This window comes from Geotrypetes seraphini, chromosome 3 (assembly GCF_902459505.1).
Source record: "Geotrypetes seraphini chromosome 3, aGeoSer1.1, whole genome shotgun sequence".
NCBI classification, from domain to species: Eukaryota; Metazoa; Chordata; class Amphibia; order Gymnophiona; family Dermophiidae; genus Geotrypetes; species Geotrypetes seraphini.
Window position 1 is genome coordinate 79,361,413 of NC_047086.1, and position 21,023 is coordinate 79,382,435.

At 41.3% G+C, this 21,023-nt stretch overlaps 1 protein-coding gene across 1 annotated transcript in view; it reads left to right on the top strand.

Moving 5' to 3' along the window:
- Positions 1–21,023, top strand: part of TPO (thyroid peroxidase) — a 79,244-nt gene that overhangs the window by 38,566 nt on the left and 19,655 nt on the right. Inside the window, exons 7-11 of the mRNA XM_033937549.1 lie at positions 741–1,256; positions 4,643–4,901; positions 8,475–8,645; positions 10,500–10,737; positions 17,207–17,415. Coding sequence (XP_033793440.1) covers positions 741–1,256; positions 4,643–4,901; positions 8,475–8,645; positions 10,500–10,737; positions 17,207–17,415 — 1,393 coding nt within the window. The remainder of the gene's footprint in view (positions 1–740; positions 1,257–4,642; positions 4,902–8,474; positions 8,646–10,499; positions 10,738–17,206; positions 17,416–21,023) is intronic.

Genomic DNA, 21,023 nt, shown 5'->3' on the forward strand with positions numbered 1-21,023 from the left:
ATATATAGTAGTTTACATCCAGATTAACCTGAGATTTACCCAGAGAGCTCATGACAGCAATGAATAAAATTAGGAACAAAAAAGATCCCTATGGGACACTACTTGTAACCCTCCAAGAATTAATTAGACATCAAATTTTGGTATTTTACTAAGGTTCTATTTTACAAAAAAACTTTAAGCCAAGCAAATACTCTTCCAGCTAAGCCTATTTCACTTAGAATATTCAACAAGATGGAAACATCTGGAACATCAAAGGCTGCTAAAAGATCAAACTGTAGGATAATAGCCCCTACTAGTACTCATTTCAAGTCGTCAGAAGAAATGTCCATATTACTTCAATAATAACCACGAAAGTGCTTTTCAGCGTTGGTCAGTGTGCTGAATTTTGTGCACTGCTCTGACACTCATAGAGTTTTCTGTGAGCGTTAGAGCAGCACACAGCACTGAGCACGCCAGGATGGAGGGGGGAGGGATAGAAACCCCCCCCCCAAAAAAAAAAAACTTGAACAACTCACATCCACAATAAAGGAAACCAGAGAAGATCCAATGGTAAAGGAAAAGGGAAAGAAAAAACAATCTTCACCTGAAAAAATAAGAAACTCACCTTTTACAGTAGAAGATCAAAATATCATTATCTTTATGGGTGCTTTTATGTACTGTCTTTTACTTTTGTTTCACTCTTAAATAGGATAGTAATTGAATTTTTATTCTGAATTAAATGTTTATAAATTATGCTCTAGGTACCAGCAAATGATACCCTCTCTGCAGGTATGGGATGCATGCCATTTTACCGTTCAGCACCAGCATGTGGCACTGGTAATCAAGGGGTTATTTGGGGAAATCTTTCAGCAGCAAATCCAAGAGAACAAATTAATGGCTTAACATCATTTCTTGATGCCTCCACTGTCTATGGAAGCACATCAGCACTGGAGAACAAGCTGAGGAACCTAACAACCAATGAAGGCCTTCTGAAAGTAAACACGCAATATTCTGACCATGGTCGGGACTACCTGCCCTTTGTGACCCAAGTCCCTTCCCCCTGCACTCAGGACCCCACCGCTGACAAAGCTGAAAGGATTGAATGCTTTCTTGCTGGGGACAGTAGATCCAGTGAAGTCATCTCATTGGCAGCTCTTCACACATTGTGGTTGAGAGAACATAACCGCCTTGCCAAAGAACTGAAAAAATTGAATCCTTTCTGGAGTTCTGAAACGGTTTATCAAGAAACCCGTAAAATTATTGGAGCATTGCATCAAGTAAGCTACACTTTAAACATCTTTTTTTTCCCTCCAGATTTATTATTGCTGGGTTTTTTTGGCTCGATTTACAAATTAAAGTATGATAGCTTACATTTGCATAATCATATAAACTATGATAGTTTTATGGTAACAAACTGACACATTATTATAATTTAAATGACCTACAGTATTTATAACATAGATACATCATCAATTCAGGACATGAGAAGTCAAGGCATCCAAATTAATTTTAACACCATTCCAGTTTTAAAGATATTCTTGGCCAATACTCCTTGCAGGATATTGAGGTACATGTCATTATTACTTTCTTAAAGGTCTCTAGTATTACCAAATAGCATTGTCTAAAAATTCCTACATCTCAAATGCATTCAATCAATTCAATTCAATGCAAATTTGGGGGCCAATAACTGTGTACATATTTTTAGCACAGGTAAAAATAATAAGAACATAAGAATAGCCTTACTAGGTCAGACCAATGGTCCATCATACCCAGTAGCCGGTTTTCATGGTGGCCAATCCAGATCCCTAGTACCTGACCAAAACCCAAGGAGTAGCAACATTCCATGCCACCAATCCAGGCATACAGTGGCTTCCCCCATGTCTGTCTCAACAGCAGACTATGGACTTTTCCTCCAGGAACCTGTCCAAACCTTTTTCAAAACCAGCTACATCAACCAACCGCTCTCACCACGTCCTCTGGCAACACATTCCAGAGCTTAACTATTCTCTGAATGAAAAAATATTTCCTCCCATTGGTTTTAAAAGTAGCACTCTGTATCTTCATCAAATGTCTTTTACAATAGGCCTCAAGCTTGTAGGATGCTTATATATTTAGGTTCAGGAGATATTTCTAAGTTCCAGGAGTGCTCACATATGTGCCTGAGATTAAAGAGTTGGAACTGAAGCTGGGTCCTATTGATAACCATCCACTACATTGACCACTAGGCTACTGCATCTAATTGCTGCTTTCTTAGTAATGGCCATAATTTATGGAGCTGTCATAGAAGCTAGTATCTACTGTCACTGTCACATTTTTAGGAGGTGGAAGGAGGTCAGTGGCCACTTGGAGATTGTGGGTCATGCCTTCATCCCTCCAATGGTCAGCTGGTGAGTTATGACTATATTTTAAAAAAGATGCCCTGACTGGAACAGTCTAGATCTGTGATTCTCAACCCTGTCCTAGGTGACCCCCAGCCAGTTGGGTTTTCAAGATATCCCTAATGAATGAGAGAGATTTGCATTCCTGTCTCCTACTTTATATCTTGAAAATCCAACTGGCTGGGGGTCCCATAGGACAGGGTTGAGAACCACTGGTCTAGATAAAAACATACTTCTTTACTGCCCTGGACCTTTTCTTCTGTTCTATTATCAAAGAAAAATGTCCAGATTATAAACTTGCCCAATTCCACCCAAAGCATGCTTCCAATATGCCCCCTTGCTATTTGGATGAACTCAATAAAAATGTTCCAATTCTGCCTTTTAAAAAATCATGATTTAGACATTTTGGTGAGAAAATTATCCAATAGGAGGAAATATTTTTTAACTTAGAGAATAGGTAAGCTCTGGAATGTGTTGCCAGAGGATGTGGTAAGAATGGTTAATGTAGCTGGTTTTAAAACAGGTTTGAAGAAGTTCCTGGAGGAAAAGACCATAAGTGGCTGTTGAGACAGACATGGGAGAAGCCACTGCTTGTCCTGGATTGGTGGCATGGAATGGTGCTACTATTTGGTTTTTGCCAGGTTCTTGTGACCTGGATTGGCCTCCGTAAAGATGGGATACTGGGCTAGACAGACCATTGGTCTGACCCAGTAAGGCTATTCTTATGTTATGTTCTCTTTTGAAAAAGAGCAGCAAAATGTTCTTTGATTTTGATAACTTTGGAATCTAAGGGATCTTTTTCAAAATCATCTCCCCATGTAAATAGCAGCATTTTACACGTATAGATCACATACACGTAAAAACAATGCACCTTTTCCAGCAAAAAAAATATGCCGATACCAGGCCATTCTACAGGAGTGGGGTGATCGCTAAGGGACTCACCCCACAGTAGCCAGGCCCCCTGCAACCAGCCACAGAGTCCATGAAAAAGCAGCACTGAGCATGCAGAATCTGAGCTCTTTTATCAAGACTTGGGGACCATGGGTCAACTTTATCAAGCATTGGAAAAGGTATTTGGACTCAGTAATCCTGAGTACCCCCTCAAAAACAAAGGCCCTGTGTATAAATAGCAGTTTTAGAAAGCTGCTATTTACACCTGGAGAACCACACCTTGCAGAGATTTCAAGGAGGTAAGGAAGGGGGCGATATAGGCGTGATCCGAGTATGGCAGAAACTTTTCTATATCTGCGGAACTGAGCATGTCCTGACCAAGACCTCAAGTAGAAAAGCACAAAATCAGCCTCGATAAAGTCAACAACAAAGCACAAAAAAGGAGCAAGTGAGATGTCTGAAAACAACCAAATGAGACACGTGTATTAGTCCAACATAGAGAAATGCTCTCATCTGTTGTGGCCCCAATTAGGATCCCAGTTTTGGCACAAGCCTTCCTCAGGGGCTAGTGAGATACTTGTTGATATACTGTAGTGTATGCAAATAGCTTTGTTAGCGTGTTGTGCTCTGGAGCAAAACCAAAGCACAACACACTGATAAGGCTATTTATGTACACTATATCAACAAGTATCAGTGACGGGACAAAAGTGCGCGAGACAATCGAGCGCCGACAATGTCGAGCAGACAATCGCGCGCAGGACATCAGCGCGCCGGACTTAAACTTAATTTTAAAGTGCTCCGAGGGGGGATTTGGGGAGGGAACCCCTGCAGTTAAGTTAGTACTGTTTGCGCTGCCATTGGGGGTAGGGGGGTAATCCCCACATTACTGATAAAATTGACGTTTTTCCCTAAAAAAAGGGAAAAATGCCTCTTCCCTTTATAATGGGGGGTTCCCCCCAACACTCCCACCCAACGGCAGCATAAACAGTTGTAACTTAACTGCGGGGGTTCCCTCCCCAAACCCCCCCTCGGAGCACTTTAAAATTAAGTTTAAGTCCAGTGCGCTGATGTCCTGCACGCGATTGTCTGCTTGGTATTGTCGGCGTTCGATTATCCTGCGTGTTTTCGACTATGAACCACAAGTATCTCATTAGCCCCTGAGGAAGGCTTGTGCCGAAACTGGGATCCTAGTTGGGGCCACAACAGATGAGAGTGTTTCTCTATGTTGGACTAATACATGTGTCTCATTTGGTTGTTTTCAGACATCTCACTTGCCTCTTTTTTGTGCTTTGTTGCTGACCTAGACTTCTCAGTCTGGACCTCCACATTCTACATAAAATGGGCCTTCACATATCTTTCTGTTTCTGATGAATTCATTTTCCTTTGTATTTTAGATTATTACCCTTCGAGACTACATTCCAAAAATCATTGGCCCTGTAGCCTTTAATCAGTATATTGGAAAATACCAAGGATATGATCCCACGGTGAATCCCACTGTATCAAATGTTTTTTCAACAGCAGCTTTTCGCTTTGGTCATGCAACAATACCGCCAGTTATAAAGAGATTTAATGCACAGTTCCAGGATCATCCAGACTTTCAAAATCTACATCTGCATGAGGTTTTCTTTAGCCCTTGGAGACTAATTAAAGAAGGTAATTAATATTATTGTATTTTCATACACAATTGTATCATCTTCCAGCAGAATATCTTATTATATTGTATAAAGAATACCAGAATGGTTTCATGAGCCCTTTTTTTTAAAATGTAATACAAAAAAAAACCTTTTCACATAGCAGCAGCCTATTTCAGAAGTCCTATGTAAAAGATATGGGGAAATTTTTCCCATTATTTAAATTAATGACCAAATGTAATGTTGCCATTATGAATGTGCACCCATTAAAGAAAAATACCGCATGAGCACTTAATGATACCTATAGACAGTAAGGCCCAGATTCTGTAACTGGTGCTATTGTTGGCGGCCACTGATTGCATGTCAATCACGCAACTGCACAAGGTACCTCCAGCAAAGTGCCTCCAGCAAAGGGGGGTGCGACCAATATAGGCCAGTGTTTTCCTGGCCTTCATTTCTAGTGCTTACCTCTAATGTGAATCGCACTACCGTAGACAATTTAGGCCAACTATCGCCACTTCCTACATTAGCCACACCCACAGTGGCGTTAGGCAGCCTAAAGAATCTAAGAAAACGCAATTCTGGTGCTGATTTAAATGGTATTTTATACTGAGCATGGGCGCCTAAAAAACTGGCACTAGTTAGAGAATATGATCCTAAGGGCTCATGCACTAACTGATCAATGCCGGAAATCCAACTCTCTACCCCTCTTTATTCCCCCCTGTGTAAATCACTCTGTATGCTAACAAGTAATCCAATTGTCTAAATTTTATATATGTTAACCTGTAAACCACTCTGAGCTCGTTGGGGAGAATGGGATATAAAGCAAATTAAATAAATAAATGTAAATGTGCAAACTGGTTAGCACAGGAATGACCACACTCTACGCCTAAGAAAAGCCCTCAAAAAATAATTCCCAAGGTATATTTACCATACAGTTAGTTTTGCATTATCATATGCTAGTGCATAATACTTTAGCACATCCTACTTTAGGCAATTTTTGAGTCATTGCCCAAACCACGCCAATTCCATGCCCATGCCTATTGAATTTGGCGTGAGTTTTAAACATGGGCGTCCATGAAATTGTGGCCGCGTCTACAAAGTGGTGTCTATGTCCTTAATTGGCTCATTAACTACTTAGAATGGACGCCTAAAGCATGCCTAACTTTAGGCATGATTTAGGTGCCCTTTATAGAATCAAGGCCTTAGTGTACATAAGAATTGCCATACTGGGACAGACCAAAGGTCCATGAAGCCTAGTATTCTGTTTCTAACAGTAGCCAACCCAGGTCCCAAGTACCTAGCTAGATCCCAAGTAGTAAAACAGACTTTATGCTGCTTATCCTAAGAATAAGCTGTGGATTTCCCCAAACCATCTTAATAATGACCTATGGACTTCCCTTTTAGGAATTTATCCAAACTTTTTTTGAAACCCCGCCAAGCTAACTGATTTCATCAAGCTAACTGATTTCACCACATTCTCTGGCAACAAATTCCTTGAGTTGTTTTTTTTTCCCCCACACGCTTTTCTGTTTTCTATGGGGCTCTTTTATTAAGCTGTGATAAAAAGTGGCCTGTGATATTTTTAGCACATCGGTATTCCATGCGCTGAGGCAACTTTTGGCATGGATCTAAAATGACCGCAATCTGGTCTACCAGTTACCGCCAGACATGCCTACTCTCCACCCCCAAATACACCCCTTAAGCTGAAGAACTAAATGTACTTTTTTGCACATGGGTGGAGGGCGCCAAGCCCGCGATTAGTGCATGGCTCCTGAACGTGACCTGCTGATGCCATTTTAGAAAGTAACAAAATAAATGATGGCAGACAAAGACCTGAATGGTCCATCCAGTTCGCCCATAAGCATGAGTTAGTGCTTATTGCTGCTTCATAAAATGTCCCTTGTGTACGCACATGGCCATTAAAAAAATTAGCACATGTGCACTTACTGCCACCCATTTTGTTGGCCATAAGGGCTCATGTGCTATTCCTATGCTAACTAGTTAGCAATAATTTATCTGTGCTAACTGATTAGTGCAGGAATACCTACTTTCTGCCCCCAAACATGCTCCTTCAAAAAAAAAGTGTAAAAATGTTTAAGCAGGTAGTTTGCAGACACACATTTCATACTTACTAAAGTACTCCTGGGTGCATCCTGCGGAACTGCCTTTTAAACTGTGTTAGACAATGGGCATGCATCAGTACCTAATGCAGCTTAGTATAAGGGCCCCATACTGAATAAAAATCAATAAATGAATTCCAATAAATCACCATTCATGAAACTAAAATGAATAAAGTCAGCCAAGCAATAAAAAAAATTTTAAAAATCATTTTCCCCTATCTTGCAAGTTTCATTTAAAAATTTATCTTGTAAAGGCTCAAATTCTTTCTTGAATCAAATGAAGGGAAATGGCTCTATGCGCTTTCTCCAGGGAACTTTTATCAATATGTATTCACTTACCACCTTAGAAGGCATCCTCTATAATAATCCTTTAAGCGCGTATGTGCACTTAGGAGGCTGTGCTACCTGATTCATGCTGTGTCCCTCCTTGGCCGTATTCGGCGGCTTGATGAGGCACGTGTGATGGCTTGAGGCATGCGGGGCAGCTTGAGGCGTGCAGGGTGGCTTATAACATTGGCGGTGTGCGGTGGCTTGAGGCGCGTGTGCCTGCTTGGATGGCTGTTGGTGCTGGAGGAATTTGAGGGTGGTTTAGGAATGGCTGGAGGGTGTCGTGCCGGTACTCAGGTGAAAGGGGGCTGCTTTGTGGGGAGGGGTGTGCTGGGATGCAGATAGCTTTGCTCTAGTAGGGGGGGAAAACAGAAGGGGGGCCACGGATAGACAGTCAGGGAGAGGGAAAGGAGGCTGCTTTGGGGGGAGGGGTATGCTGGGGTCAAACAGCTTTGCTCGGGGGGGGGGGGAAGACAGAAGGGGGCCACGGAGAGACAGTCAGGGATGGCATAACAGAAAAATATAGGCAGGCAGGGGGCCAGAGAGAGAGACAGAGAGACATACAGAAAGAAAGACAGGGGGCCAGGGAGAGAGACAGACAGAAAGCAGCCAAGGAGAATGAGGCAAAGAAAAAAAACATACAGACAGACAGCATGCAAGGAGAGAGAGAAAAATAAATAAAAAAACCAAAAACAGACAGACAGCGGTCAAGGAGAGTGGGAAAGAAAGAATGACAGACAGAAAGAAATACAGACAGACAGAAAGACAGTAGCCAAGGAGAGAGAGAGAGAGAGAAAGAAAGAATGACAGACAGGGTGCAAGAGAGACAGAGATAGACAGATAGACAACCAGTGTCTAAGGAGAGAGAGAAAGAAAAAAACAACAACAGATGAACAGCGGCCAAGGAGAGAGAGAAAAAAAAAGAATGACAGACAGAAAGAAAGACAAACAGACAGGGGGCCAGGGAGAGACACAGACAAAAAGAATGACAGACAGCGTCCAAGGAGAGAGAGACAAAGAAAAAAAACCCAGCCAGACATCTACTCTAGCACCCGTTAATATAATGGGCTTAAACACTAGTTACTTATAATATACCATAGTACTGCATATTGCTTTGTTTTGTTTCTTATACTTTTTATGCTTAGGTGGTTTAGATCCCTTAATAAGAGGTCTTCTGGTAGGATCAGCGAAACTACAAATGCAAGATCAAATAATGAATGAAGAACTAACAGAAAAGCTATTCGTATTGTCTAATGCCGGTTCAATGGACCTGGCGTCACTAAACCTACAAAGAGGACGTGACCATGGCCTTCCAGGTAGGTATGCAATAAATGTACCTATACAAGGTGCTGATTTTCTGGAGACAGGTATGTACTTTTTTATTCTGATCTTTGTGGGTATGTGAGTGGTCAGTGAACACTGGGGGAGTGTGGGGGTCTTTACTTTGTCTCTGCAATGGTTATCTGGCCACTTTGGATACCTTTTTGGCATTTATACCTGTTTTTATGTCATCTAACTCACAATGTTTGTTTCATCCAGGATGTCTAGTTAAACATTCAGTTATCCCTTCAGGATGATTGAGTCTAGGTTGGCCACCATCTCGCCCTAACCACTCTTCCAGAAATGCCCGTTTTAGCTCTGGGTGCACAGCGGGATTCAGAGGCCTAAAAAGTCCGGCGATATGTCCAGAAAATCAGTTTGATTAATTATCAGCACTTGGACAACCTGTCTTTTAGGTCATCCAAGAACTGATTTGGGTGGGTTTTTAGACATGTTTAAGTTTTGATTATGAGTTTCATAGTGTTAAACATTTTAAGAATTTCTTGTCTCTATTTTTCTCATTTAGAAAAGATATCTTCACACTTTTGAAACATTAATGCTATAAGATACTGTAAATCAGAAAGTATCAACCAATATCATGTAGTATTTTGAATTTTACGGGGGGGGGTCACTTTAAATAAATAATTTGAAATATTATGAAATAAAATATAACTAGGAATATTGTAGTTTTAAATTCTTAGGGCCAGCTTTATACTACATGCAACTAAAATACAAATTCAAATCATGCAAATGTGATTGGACAGTCCAAACTTTACAACCAGTCACGCACATTGCTGCCTTTTAAACCAGTGTTTCTCAACTCGGTCCTAGAGTACCCCCTTGTCAGTCATGTTTTCAGGATACCCACAATGAATATACATGAAAGAAATTTGCATATAATGGAGGCAGTATATGCAAATCAAGTTTATGCATATTCACTGCGGATATCCTGAAAATCTGACTGGCAAGGGGTACTCTAGGACCGAGTTGAGAAACACTGGTTTAGACTATGTAAGAAGCATGATTCTTTATTATTAATGATGCCTTAATTTAGAATTTCATCTAGAATTTCACAACACTATAGAACAAAGGTTCTAAATCCAGTCCTGAGGACACTCCCAGCCAATCAGATTTTCAGTAGATCCACAATGAATATTCATGAGAGAGATTAGCATATACTAGAGGCAGTGCATGCAAGTTTATCTCATTATGGATTTTCTAAAAATCTGACTGACTGGGTGCATCCCAAGGACTAGGCTGAGAGCCCCTGCTATAGAAATAAGTCATATGAAATAATTTTACTAGAAATATTGTTTTCTACAACTGGAGAATAACCCGACAACTTCTTCCAGCTTTTTTGTTTTTCTAGTTAACCCCCACCCCTTTTACAAAGCCACGCTAGCAGCTGCTGCTGCGGTAACTGCCCTGAAGCCCAAAGAGATTTAAAGGGCTTTGAGGCTTTAGTTTTGCAGTAGTTACTAACGTGGCTTTGTAAAAGGGGGGGTGGAGGGATCAGTTAGAAACAGAACTGGAATCTAATGTCATCAGCCTTCATTCCCAAATACCTCAAATTAACTCCTCTGTTTTATATCACCAGCTTCTAACTTACCTTCTCTAATCTATCCTTCTGGAAGCTTGAAATCATAGTCTTTCTAATTCCAACCACGAGATGGCATCCTTAAGCAGTGTTATGACTCTTTCTATCATATAAGATTTCCTTAAAGCAGTGCACAGAACTTGCCACCTGAGCCAATGAGCCAGTCCATATCAATACTATCTCAATGAAAATGTGCATTTTGATGACAACAAACTTTACAGCTTACTTTTTCACTTGGATATTTTCTCTGTAGGGTACAATGAATGGAGGGAATTTTGTGGTCTATCAAGGCTGGAGACTCAAGAGGATCTATCTACAGCAATATCAAATTATAGTTTAGTTGAAAAACTCATGGATTTGTATGGACATCCTAATAATATTGATGTTTGGCTTGGTGGCCTGGCAGAAAACTTCCTTCCAGGTGCCAGAACTGGTCCATTGTTTGCATGCATCATTGGAAAGCAAATGAAAACACTAAGGGAAGGTGACTGGTAAGTATGCAATGTTATAAACCTGTGCCAATTGGCATTAAGTAACTCTTATGTATATTCACAAGCTGTGGACAGTGTAAAAATGCTTATAAGGACTAAGAATCTAATCGAATCCAATCTAAACATGAATTTTGAGTGATTTATATCAAGAACTCAGCACAATAAAAAAAGAAAGACTTTCATATTTTAACATGAGTGAACATAGAAAGGAACATTTCTCAAATAATGAGGGAGGCTATCCCAAATTTTAGCAGCTTGAGATGGAAATGGACCATTAAAAATATGCTTAAGGGGGAATTCTATAAATAGCACCTAAACAAAGGTGTTGGTAGGCACCCTACCGGTGCCTAAGTTAATTAAGAAATTCCATTTAAAATGGTGAAAAATAGTAAGGTGCCTATCAATGCCTATAAAATCTTCACTCCATAGGTCCTTTAGGCCGCCTAACGCCACTGTGGGCATGGCTAACTCTGGAAGTGGCGTTAGGCGGCCTAAAGCGCCTACAGAAGCAAGATTCATGACAAAGATAGGCGCCGGAAATGTAGGACTGAAAACCCTGGCTTATATTTCCAGCATTTATCTTTCCCAGAGGCACGATTCTCTATATGACGCCATTACATGATTGGCAGCCAAAATACTGATGTGGAAAACCTAACTCCCTCCAAATAAATCTTTACATCCAAATATGACAACTCCAAGCTGTTAATTTTAATGTCAAACTGGATGGAAGGATGACAGCTGTTCAAAAAACCCCAAAATGCATCTAATTCCGCCTTGGTAGAATCCCATAAAAAGAAGATACCATCAATAAACCGCTTACACATTCGAACATGGGCAAAAAAACTTGATGAATAAATCCAGTGTTGTTCAAAAACAGCCATAAACAAATTGGCAATTCACGGAGCAAACGATGCCCCTATAGCAACTCCCATGTGTTGTTGATAAAATTTCCCATCTTAATAATAGAGTTCGCCCTCATGTGGTGCCAATGGAATTTTTTGTTAAAATTGACTAGGATTGCTATGTCCTGGAATTATTTCATTTTGGTGAGAAATTTTATCAACAACGTAGATGCTATGGGGGCATCGTTCACTCCATGAATTGCCAATTTGTTTATGGCTGTTTTTGAACAACGCTGGATTTATTCATCAAGTTTTTTTGCCCATGTTCAAATGTGGAAGCGGTTTATTGATGATATCTTCTTTATATGGGATTCTACCAAGCCGGAATTAGACGCATTTTGGGGTTTTTTGAACAGCTGTCATCCTTCCATCCAGGTTTTCCACATCAGTATTTTTGAAACCTTCTGACCGGAATACATTTTTGGAATATACCAGCATGTACCTGCTGGATTAAAAAACAATTTGCCTGTATGTCAGTTTTTTCGCTACAGTTTTTTCTGTAGTTCGATTGAACAATTTTTGAGACAAGCGGAATCTCTTAAACAGCGTTATAGAGATAGGGGTTATCCACATAGAGTAATACAGAAATGCTGGCATAGGGCCAGGTTCAGTCCAAGAGAACAACTGTTGCAATATCACACACAAGCTTCAGATGACAAAGTTATTCCGTGTATTATGAAGTTTTCTACAGTGGCACAAAGTTTAGGCAGAAAAATCAGGAACATCTGGCCTATGATGCAAACAGTCGCATGTTTTCAGAATCAAGAGTGTAAGATTGCTTATACACGTAATAGGAATTTAAATGATATCTTGTGCAAGGCTGACATTTGGACTGTCCAGGAGGAGGGAGAGGTGGGTCATTTTCGTTGTGGAAAGTATGCAGCTTGTCATGCAAGAAGGCACGGCTGCACAAGTTCCTGGCAGAAGAGTGGTGAAATTGCGCTCTTTTATAACGTGAAACAAGAGGAGTGGTGTATGGGATGACGTGCCCTTGCGGGTTAACCTATATTGGTCATACTGCCACATGTTTCAAGACTCGGTTATTTGAACACCGGTCCAATATCGGTCACAAAAAGAAGTTGACATCCTGACCCGCCATTGTGCCAAAGAACGGCATGATTTTGATGATTTTGTGTGTTTTGTGCTAGAACACATTCCTGTTACCCCACGGAGGGGCAATTTGAATCGGCTTTTGTACCAGCATGAACAGCGCTGGATTTTCTTTTTGGATACTATTTGGCTAATGGCCTTAATCAGCGGGTGGAGTGGGTGGCATTCTTTGGCTGAGTGACAGCTTGAAGAATGAATGGCAGTTGTATGGACGAATGGCAGCTGTTTTTTGGCTGTTGCTATGACACTGTAACCCGGAAGTGCTACTGGAAGTTGGATCCTGCAGTTCCTTTTTAGCAAGGGGTGTTTCTTGTCCCGGTGTGCATGGAAGAGGAGTGAAGTTTTCCAGCTGATAAATTCCCTGAGGAACCTTTTGAGAGGCGAAACAAGGCACACGTTGGAGGATTGGGCATGGATTCTGGATTGTACATCTAAATGGTGCCATGGTATTTTCATCTACAGTCTGGCCAGACATTTTCTACCAGCACATTTCAGACCATGGTCCCAAGCTAAGTAAAACTTTTTTTGCTTTTCCTGTGCACAGTGATGGGTATATTACCCTTTTGATAATTACATTTCAGTGGTGGTGGAGTTTTGCCAGTGATAGTACATAAGCAGCTTGGACTTTAAACAGTATTGAAGTTGTTTACTGCTGCATTGAAATTTTTGAGGCTTTTTCTCCACTGGTTTGTGAAATGGTTATCGGGGGAGTGTAACCCATCTCTGGTGAGTAATATTTTGTAGTTAAATTTTGGGATTTTTTCTATTACTCTTTGTTTTTTTCTTGTGACTAAAAATTATGCCAGGTGTACACCTGGCAGGGCCTCCGCGTGTGCAGATCGCCGGACTTGATGGACCGAAGGTCTGATCCGGAGATGATGCTTCTTATGTTCAGAGATGTTTGGGGTTGCATAGAAGAAAAACTGTGCACTGGTATGCTAATCTATGTATATTTTGAATTTTAAAAAAAGAAAGAAATACAAGTGGAAATAAAGAAGTAAATAAGAAAACAGATAAATGGGGGTGGGGCGGGGCAGGGAGCAGGGTATGGGTAGGACAGGGTCAGGGGGCCCAGTGTACTTGTGTGCCTAGGGGCCCTCGAATAATTAATCCTGCCCTGGTAATATGGACTCTGATTAAACACTTTTGGATGAAATTATTTCATACAGACAAATGCTGGTCCTGTAATTCTCATGTGGGCACTCTTAATCACTTACTGTTTTCACTGTTATTTCACCCAGGAATACTGACCATCAGTCTGGGAAAGAACTAAACAAGTTCTAATGATTATAGAGAAACGAGTATTTAAGCCCGTTACATTAACGGGTGCTAGAATATATGTCTGTCTGTCTTTCTTTCGGTCTCTCTCCCTCTCGCTGTCTTTCTTTCTGTCTGGCTCTCTCCATGGCCTCCTTTGTCTGTCTGTCTTTCTGTCTGTCTCCCTGCCCCTGTGTCTTTCTTCCTTTCTTTCTGTCTCCCTCCCACTGTCTATTTTTCTTTCTTTTTCCCTCCATCCCGCTGTCTGTCTATCTTTCTTTCTATCTGTCTCTCTCCCTGCCCCCTATGCAGCAGCAGCAGCATTTCTCTCCCCCCCACACACTTCCCTGTGCAGCAGCCACAACAGCATTCCCTCCCCCTCCATTTCCCTGTGCAGCAGCATTTCCCCCACCCCACTTCCCTGTGCAGTAGCAGCATTTCCCTCCCCCCACTTCCCTGTGCAGTAACCGCAGCAGCATTCCCTCCCCCTCCATTTCCCTGTGCAGCAGCATTTCCCTCCTCCCACCCCACTTCCCTGTGCAGCAGCAGTATTTCCTTCCCCCTCCACTTCTCTGTGCAACAGCAGCAGCGGTATTTCCCTTCCCCTCCATGTCCCTGTGCATCAGCAGCAGCATTTCCCCCTACCCCCCCCTTCCCTTCCCACGATCTGGCCTGCTCCCTTAGTCCCTTGCCGCCACCCCCTTCCCGCGGTCTGGCCGGCTCCCTTAGTCCCTTGCCGGAGTATATTTTTAAGCTTTAAGGTGCCGTGGTGGCTCCTCTCACGATCCCCACCTTCATCAGAAGCCTTCTCCGACGCAGAGAGAGGAGCCGCCGCTGCCGCGGCTTTTAACTTAAAAATAAACTTATGGCTGGTAGGGCTATATTTCCTGGATGGAGGACTGTCACTTCGATGGCTTGAGGAGGTGGAGAGCAGGGAGGCCAACGCTTTTCAATTTCTCTGTTGGCCACTGGCACAGCTAAGCACGCATGCGCATGCCTGCCGGTCACGGACCTACAGATCACGCAGGTAGGAGTGCGCATGCGCACTTAGCATTTTATTATAGTAGATTGGAATGTAGTATTTTATTTTCTTGATTTTTACCTGCTCTGTCTCTTAGGTCAACAACGTCTATATTATATCTTGTTTGGTGTTATATTTCAAGACATTTAAGAAACTGAAAAAAACTTAGAGAAATTGAATGTCTATTTCTGGTGGTCTTCTTTGTATCTGATATATAGATTAGCAGAAAAATTTGGCCATCACTGGAAATTCAAAGAAACATTCTTTCCCATATTTGCATTTCTAGACCCCTCTTTGTTTCCTAATGTTTTGCTTATATTATTTATATATATATATATATATATATATATATACATTTGGTTTAAACTCATTTGAGGATAAGTGTATAATGGTACAATCATTTATTTGATAGTTCATGTACACGTACAAATATAGTTTAATATTAGGGAAGTATTTTCTATATTTCTGTTTCATCACTAAATAATTCATTATGATATACATCATCATATATAATCCTGGTAGATTCTCTCATGTTCTTAGCATCTGGCTATATTGGTTTAGTATCACTTGTGAATATGCTATGTTATGTACTAATCTTAACATTTCAATAAAAAAAATTCAAACTGAAAAAAAAGTAAATGCTATGCATCAAAAGATCCTTTTCTAAAACACCAGTGAAACTGAGCACATCTTGGCCTGGGGGGGGGAAGGATTTATCAATGTGAGCTACCATTAAAACATGTTATTTTAGTGTTAACCCCAGTTATTAGTAACATGGGGCTCCTTTTACAAAGGTGCGTTAGGGCTGTAACGCGCTGAATTGCTGCGTGCGCTAGACCTTAATGCCAGCATTGAGCTGGCGTTAGTTCCAGAAGCGTAGCGCGGGTTTAGCGCATGCTAAAATCCTGCGTACACTAAAAACGCTAGCGCACCTTAGTAAAAGGAGCCCCAGACCTCATTGTATAAAAGTGGATAAATTAACGATAAAATAACATGTCTTAACGGTAACCCATGTTGATAGCTAAACTCCCGGATGTCTCAAGTCCAGTCTCTATATTCTGTGCATAGTGGACTCTTGAGCTGTTTAAGGGCTCCTTTTATTAAACAGCGCTAGAGGTTTTAAGCGCGGGCCAGTGAGGCAAATGCTCCAACGCTCATAGAATTTCTATACACATCGGAGCATTTACCTTGCCAGTCCGTGCTGCAAAAACCTCTAGTGCTGTCTAGTAAAACCCAGCGTAAGTTAGAAAATGCTCAATCAATTAAATAAAATACTTTATTCAAGGACATTACAAGCTAGTCCATAAAACAGAACAAGGATCTGAGATCACCAAATAACAGAGAAAGATATAACTGCAGCATATTCAGCTGAAATTCAGGTCAGTTACTGCTCAATATTACAAGTATCCCAAATAAACTGTGGCATAAGTTAGAATGTTCCTTAAAGTCAAGTACTATCTCATATAGGCGTTTATCATCTGGACTCTATTGTTAACATCAGTAATAAATCTCAAAGGGAAGCCTCAGCCCCACCACTCCACCGCACAGCCGCTTTTCAAATGGCGGGAAGCCTTACGTGGCGCCTCATCATTGGCTGTCACCTTCTTGATAGTAAACTTTTCTTTGTTCTGCTTTTTATGTGGTGAAATTTGCGGTGGAGTGGTGGGGCTGAGGCTTCCCTTTGAGATTTATTACTGATGTTAACAATATCAAGTTTCAAGTTTATTAGGATTTTATATACCGCCTATCAAGGTTATCTAAGCGGTTTTTACAATCAGGTACTCAAGCATTTTCCCTCTCTGTCCCGGTGGGCTCACAATCTATCTAACGTACCTAAGGCTATGGAGGATTAAGTGACTTGCCCAGGGTCACAAGGAGCAGCGCGGGGTTTGAACCCACAACCCCAGGGTGCTGAGGCTGTAGATCCAACCACTGCGCCACACACTCCTCCAGATGAGTCCAGATGATAAACGCCAATATTACAAGTATAGCAGTTCTTCTTAAATACAGTAGTAAAAACCACTTACACACACACATACATATGTGGGATTATTTCCAGGTAATTTCCTTCACAGTTACATATGCAAATGCCATACAATTGTTCTAGAACTGCTTCTATGGTAAACCATCTATTTTAAATTAAGTAATTCTGCTTTCTATTTTCTTCTAATTGTTCCAGGTTTTGGTGGGAAAACAGACCTATTTTTACTAAAGCACAAAGGCATGAACTTGAAAAACATTCTCTTTCTCGTGTAATATGTGAAAATACAGGCCTTGCTCACACGCCAGCTGATGCTTTTCAGCTGAGCAAGTACCCGCAAGACTTTTTGCTATGTGATCAAATACCTGGGATCAATCTGGAAGCTTGGAAGGAAAGGTATGATCAAGGTAAGATTACAAATGAAGGGGTCCTTTTACTAAGCTGTGTTAGGTGCTAATGTGAGCCTAATGCAGCAAATAATAGAGTACTGTGCTAGATAGTACAAGGATACCACAGGAGCCCTTAATGCTCCTGGGTTATGGTAAGTGCTCACTTGGTAATTTTAAGAAATAGTTACTTACTAATGACAACTTTAGAACATGGCAGTTAGTTAATGCTCCCCCCCCCAAAAAAAAAAAAAAAGGAAAAAAGACAATCATGGTAAACATGGTCTTAGCATGCAAGAAAGACTTGCATAAAGGTGCACTAAGGCCTTTTTTAAATCACAATTTAGTAAAAGAACCCAAAAGTGATAGTATTTATTTATTTATTTTATGTAAAAGATTTATAAACCCCTTACAACAGAAGCGATGTACAAAAAAAGCATAGTTTGTATCACCTTGAATTATTGTACTTCAATAACACTGGACTATCAGCTGCCTCAGCTGGTGCAAAATGTGGCTACTGGACTGGTGTCGGGTATAGTTCCCTCTAAAAACCTGGTTGATGGAAGCAAAACATTTTTCTTCTCAGGTGAGACTTTTCGCTTACTTTACACTGTGAGTACTACTTACTATTATGCAATTCAGGTTATAATTTTGGGTTTGAAAGCAGACCATGGAACCCTCGATGGCAATGGGCTTGGAAATGCTTCCAGGGTCACAATGCTACTCATAGTTTTAAGTCTTTGTAGTAGGCCAGCTGAGGACATATGGTGGCAGGAGCACTTTAGATAAGGTTACCAGATTTTCCCGAAGGAAAATCCAGACCCATGGCCACACCCCCAGTCTAGCCCAGTTCTGCCTATTCCACCTGTGTCAGGCCCCGTTCTGCCTCCCAGCCCTGCCCCCCGACAGCAACCGCGTATGTGCAGATGCCCCTTTCCAGGGCGGTACTTGGAGAGACCTCCCAGGAAAGGGACTTGGGAGTTCTGATTGACAAGTCGATGAAGCCGTCCACGCAATGTGCGGCGGCAGCGAAAAGGGCGAACAGAATGCTAGGAATGATAAAGAAGGGGATCATGAACAGATCGGAGAAGGTTATCATGCCGCTGTACCGGGCTATGGTGCGCCCTCACCTGGAGTACTGCATCCAGCACTGGTTGCTGTACATGAAGAAGGACATGGTACTATTCGAAAGGGTCTAGAGAAGAGCGACTAAGATTGTTAAAGGGTTGGAGGAGTTGCCGTACAGTGAAAGATTAGAGAAACTGGGCCTCTTCTTCCTCGAACAGAGGAGATTGAGAGGGGATATGATTGAAACATTCAAGGTAATGAAGGGAATAGACTTAGTAGATAAAGACAAGTTGTTCACCCTCTCCAAGGTAGGAAGAACAAGAGGGCACTCTCTAAAATTGAAAGGGGATAGATTCCATACGAACATAAGGAAGTTTTTCTTCACCCAGAGAGTGGTAGAAAACTGGAACGCTCTTCCGGAGTCTGTCATAGGGGAGAACACCCTCCAGGGATTCAAGACAAAGTTAGACAAGTTCCTGCTGAACCGGAACGTACGCAGGTAGGGCTAGTCTCAGTTAGGGTGCTGGTCTTTGATCAGAGGGCCGCCGCGTGAGCGGACTGCTGGGCACGATGGACCACTGGTCTGACCCAGCAGCGGCAATTCTTATGTTCTTATATAGATTTATACTTCACAAAACATTTACAAGGAAATTTCAAAAATCACAATGCTCCTAACTTCAACACTCCAGGTTTTAACAAATGAAATTGTTTCCTCTATTTTTGTGCCTCTCTTGAGACATCAGGAAATACATTAATGTTCAAATCAAGAAACTTCTTACCTAAATGGTGAAAAAATATTCTAAGCAACCACTCTTTAACAGAGATTAAGGTCCTCTTCTATCAAACTGTGCTAGCACTTTGTAGTGCGGTGAGCCGCGCTTAATGGCCCACGCTGCTTCCAAAACTCATAGAGTTCCTATGAGCATCAGGAGCAGCATTGGCCATTCAGCACAGCTCTCTGCACTAAAAACTGCTAGCGCAGTTTGATAGAAGAGGCCCTAAGGCAAAAGTTACCACCATAGAGGCTGTTATTATTCTCTTTTGTTCTGAATACTTTAGTATATTAGATACCTCCAGAGTATCCATCTCAGTTTCTGCTCATGCCTATTCCTCTTGTTTCTTAAAGGCAGGAAGATAATAAGCCCTTACAATAGGAGAAACATGTTCTGCAGCCATTCCTAATATCTCCATTATATATCTCATGAACATACTGTATCTCATGGAAGGGTACTTGATTTGGAGAAGTTGTCAAGGGGCTTATGACTTATGTGGCGGGGGGGGGGGAGGGGGGAGGAGGGAGCTTCTAACCACCTGTTAAATTTATGATTCCAGTCTCTGTAAGCAGCAGCCCAGGATCATCAGGCTGTGACTTTGCAACCTGATGCTTCTGGATCAATGGAATAATGCTGCTTGTGAGGAGACTTGCATTTACTATGGGAGTTAGCAGCCTGCAGTACTGTGGGAAATCAAGATGCAGTAAAAGCTCGTCTTTTATCACACCTGATAACTTCTTCCCTTAGATCAGTGGCCTCAAACTCATGGCCACATGCGGCCCGCCAGGTACTATTTTGAGGCCTTCGGAATGTTTATCATAATCACAAAAGTAAAATAAAACAGTTTCTTAATCATATGTCTCTTTAGCTATAAATTATAATACTATTATTAAGACAGCCAAAAGGAAAGATTCATAAAATATAAAGAGATTTACTTCATGCAAAATTGTCATTTCTTTAATAAGACATTAACTATTTTTTTCTGAGGCCCTCCAAGTATCTACGAATCCCCAAATGTGGCCCTGCAAAGGGTTTGAGTTTGAAACCACTGCCTTAGATGGAAAAGTGAAATTGAAAAAGTTACAGAAACTCCTTAGTTTTGATATTAGTGTAAAGTTCAAGAAAAATGCAATAGCAAGAAAAATAGACATTTATAAAAATAAGCTGAAAGTGGACCTAATAGAACTGTGAAATATATCTCTTAAGAACCGGAGATTATGGATAAGGCTCTTAGGTGCTGTTGCTAAACATCTGATGGCTATACAGCAGGGAAGATACAGATGTTGGGGAGCCGTTGACTAAGGGCTCCTTTTATCAAGGCGCACTACGGGGGTTAGCGCGTCGGACATTTCATCTCGCGCTAACCCCCGCGGCAAGCCTAAAAACTAACGCCTCGTCAATGGAGGCGATAGCGACTAGCGCGGCAGGCGGTTGAACGCACGGTATTCCGCGTGTTAACCGCCTACCGCACCTTGATAAAAGGAGCCCCAAATTTTCTAAGGAATGATAACTGGCTTTATTTTTTTGACCTTTAAACATACACATCCAGGGTGGGGTTTGTAGTGGAATTGTTTTGGGGAATTTTTATATAGTTTCTTGTGGATATTCACTTTCTTGATTAATAGGTGGGAGGGTGGGGGAAAATAATTGCTTATGTAAGTTTATTGTGCTTTTCTTGTAATATATGTAATTATTTGTAGTCAAACAAAATAAACCAAAGTTTCCATTTTAAATACACACTTTTTCTCCCTCTTTCTTTCCCTCTCTCTTATTTCACTCTCCCTGCTT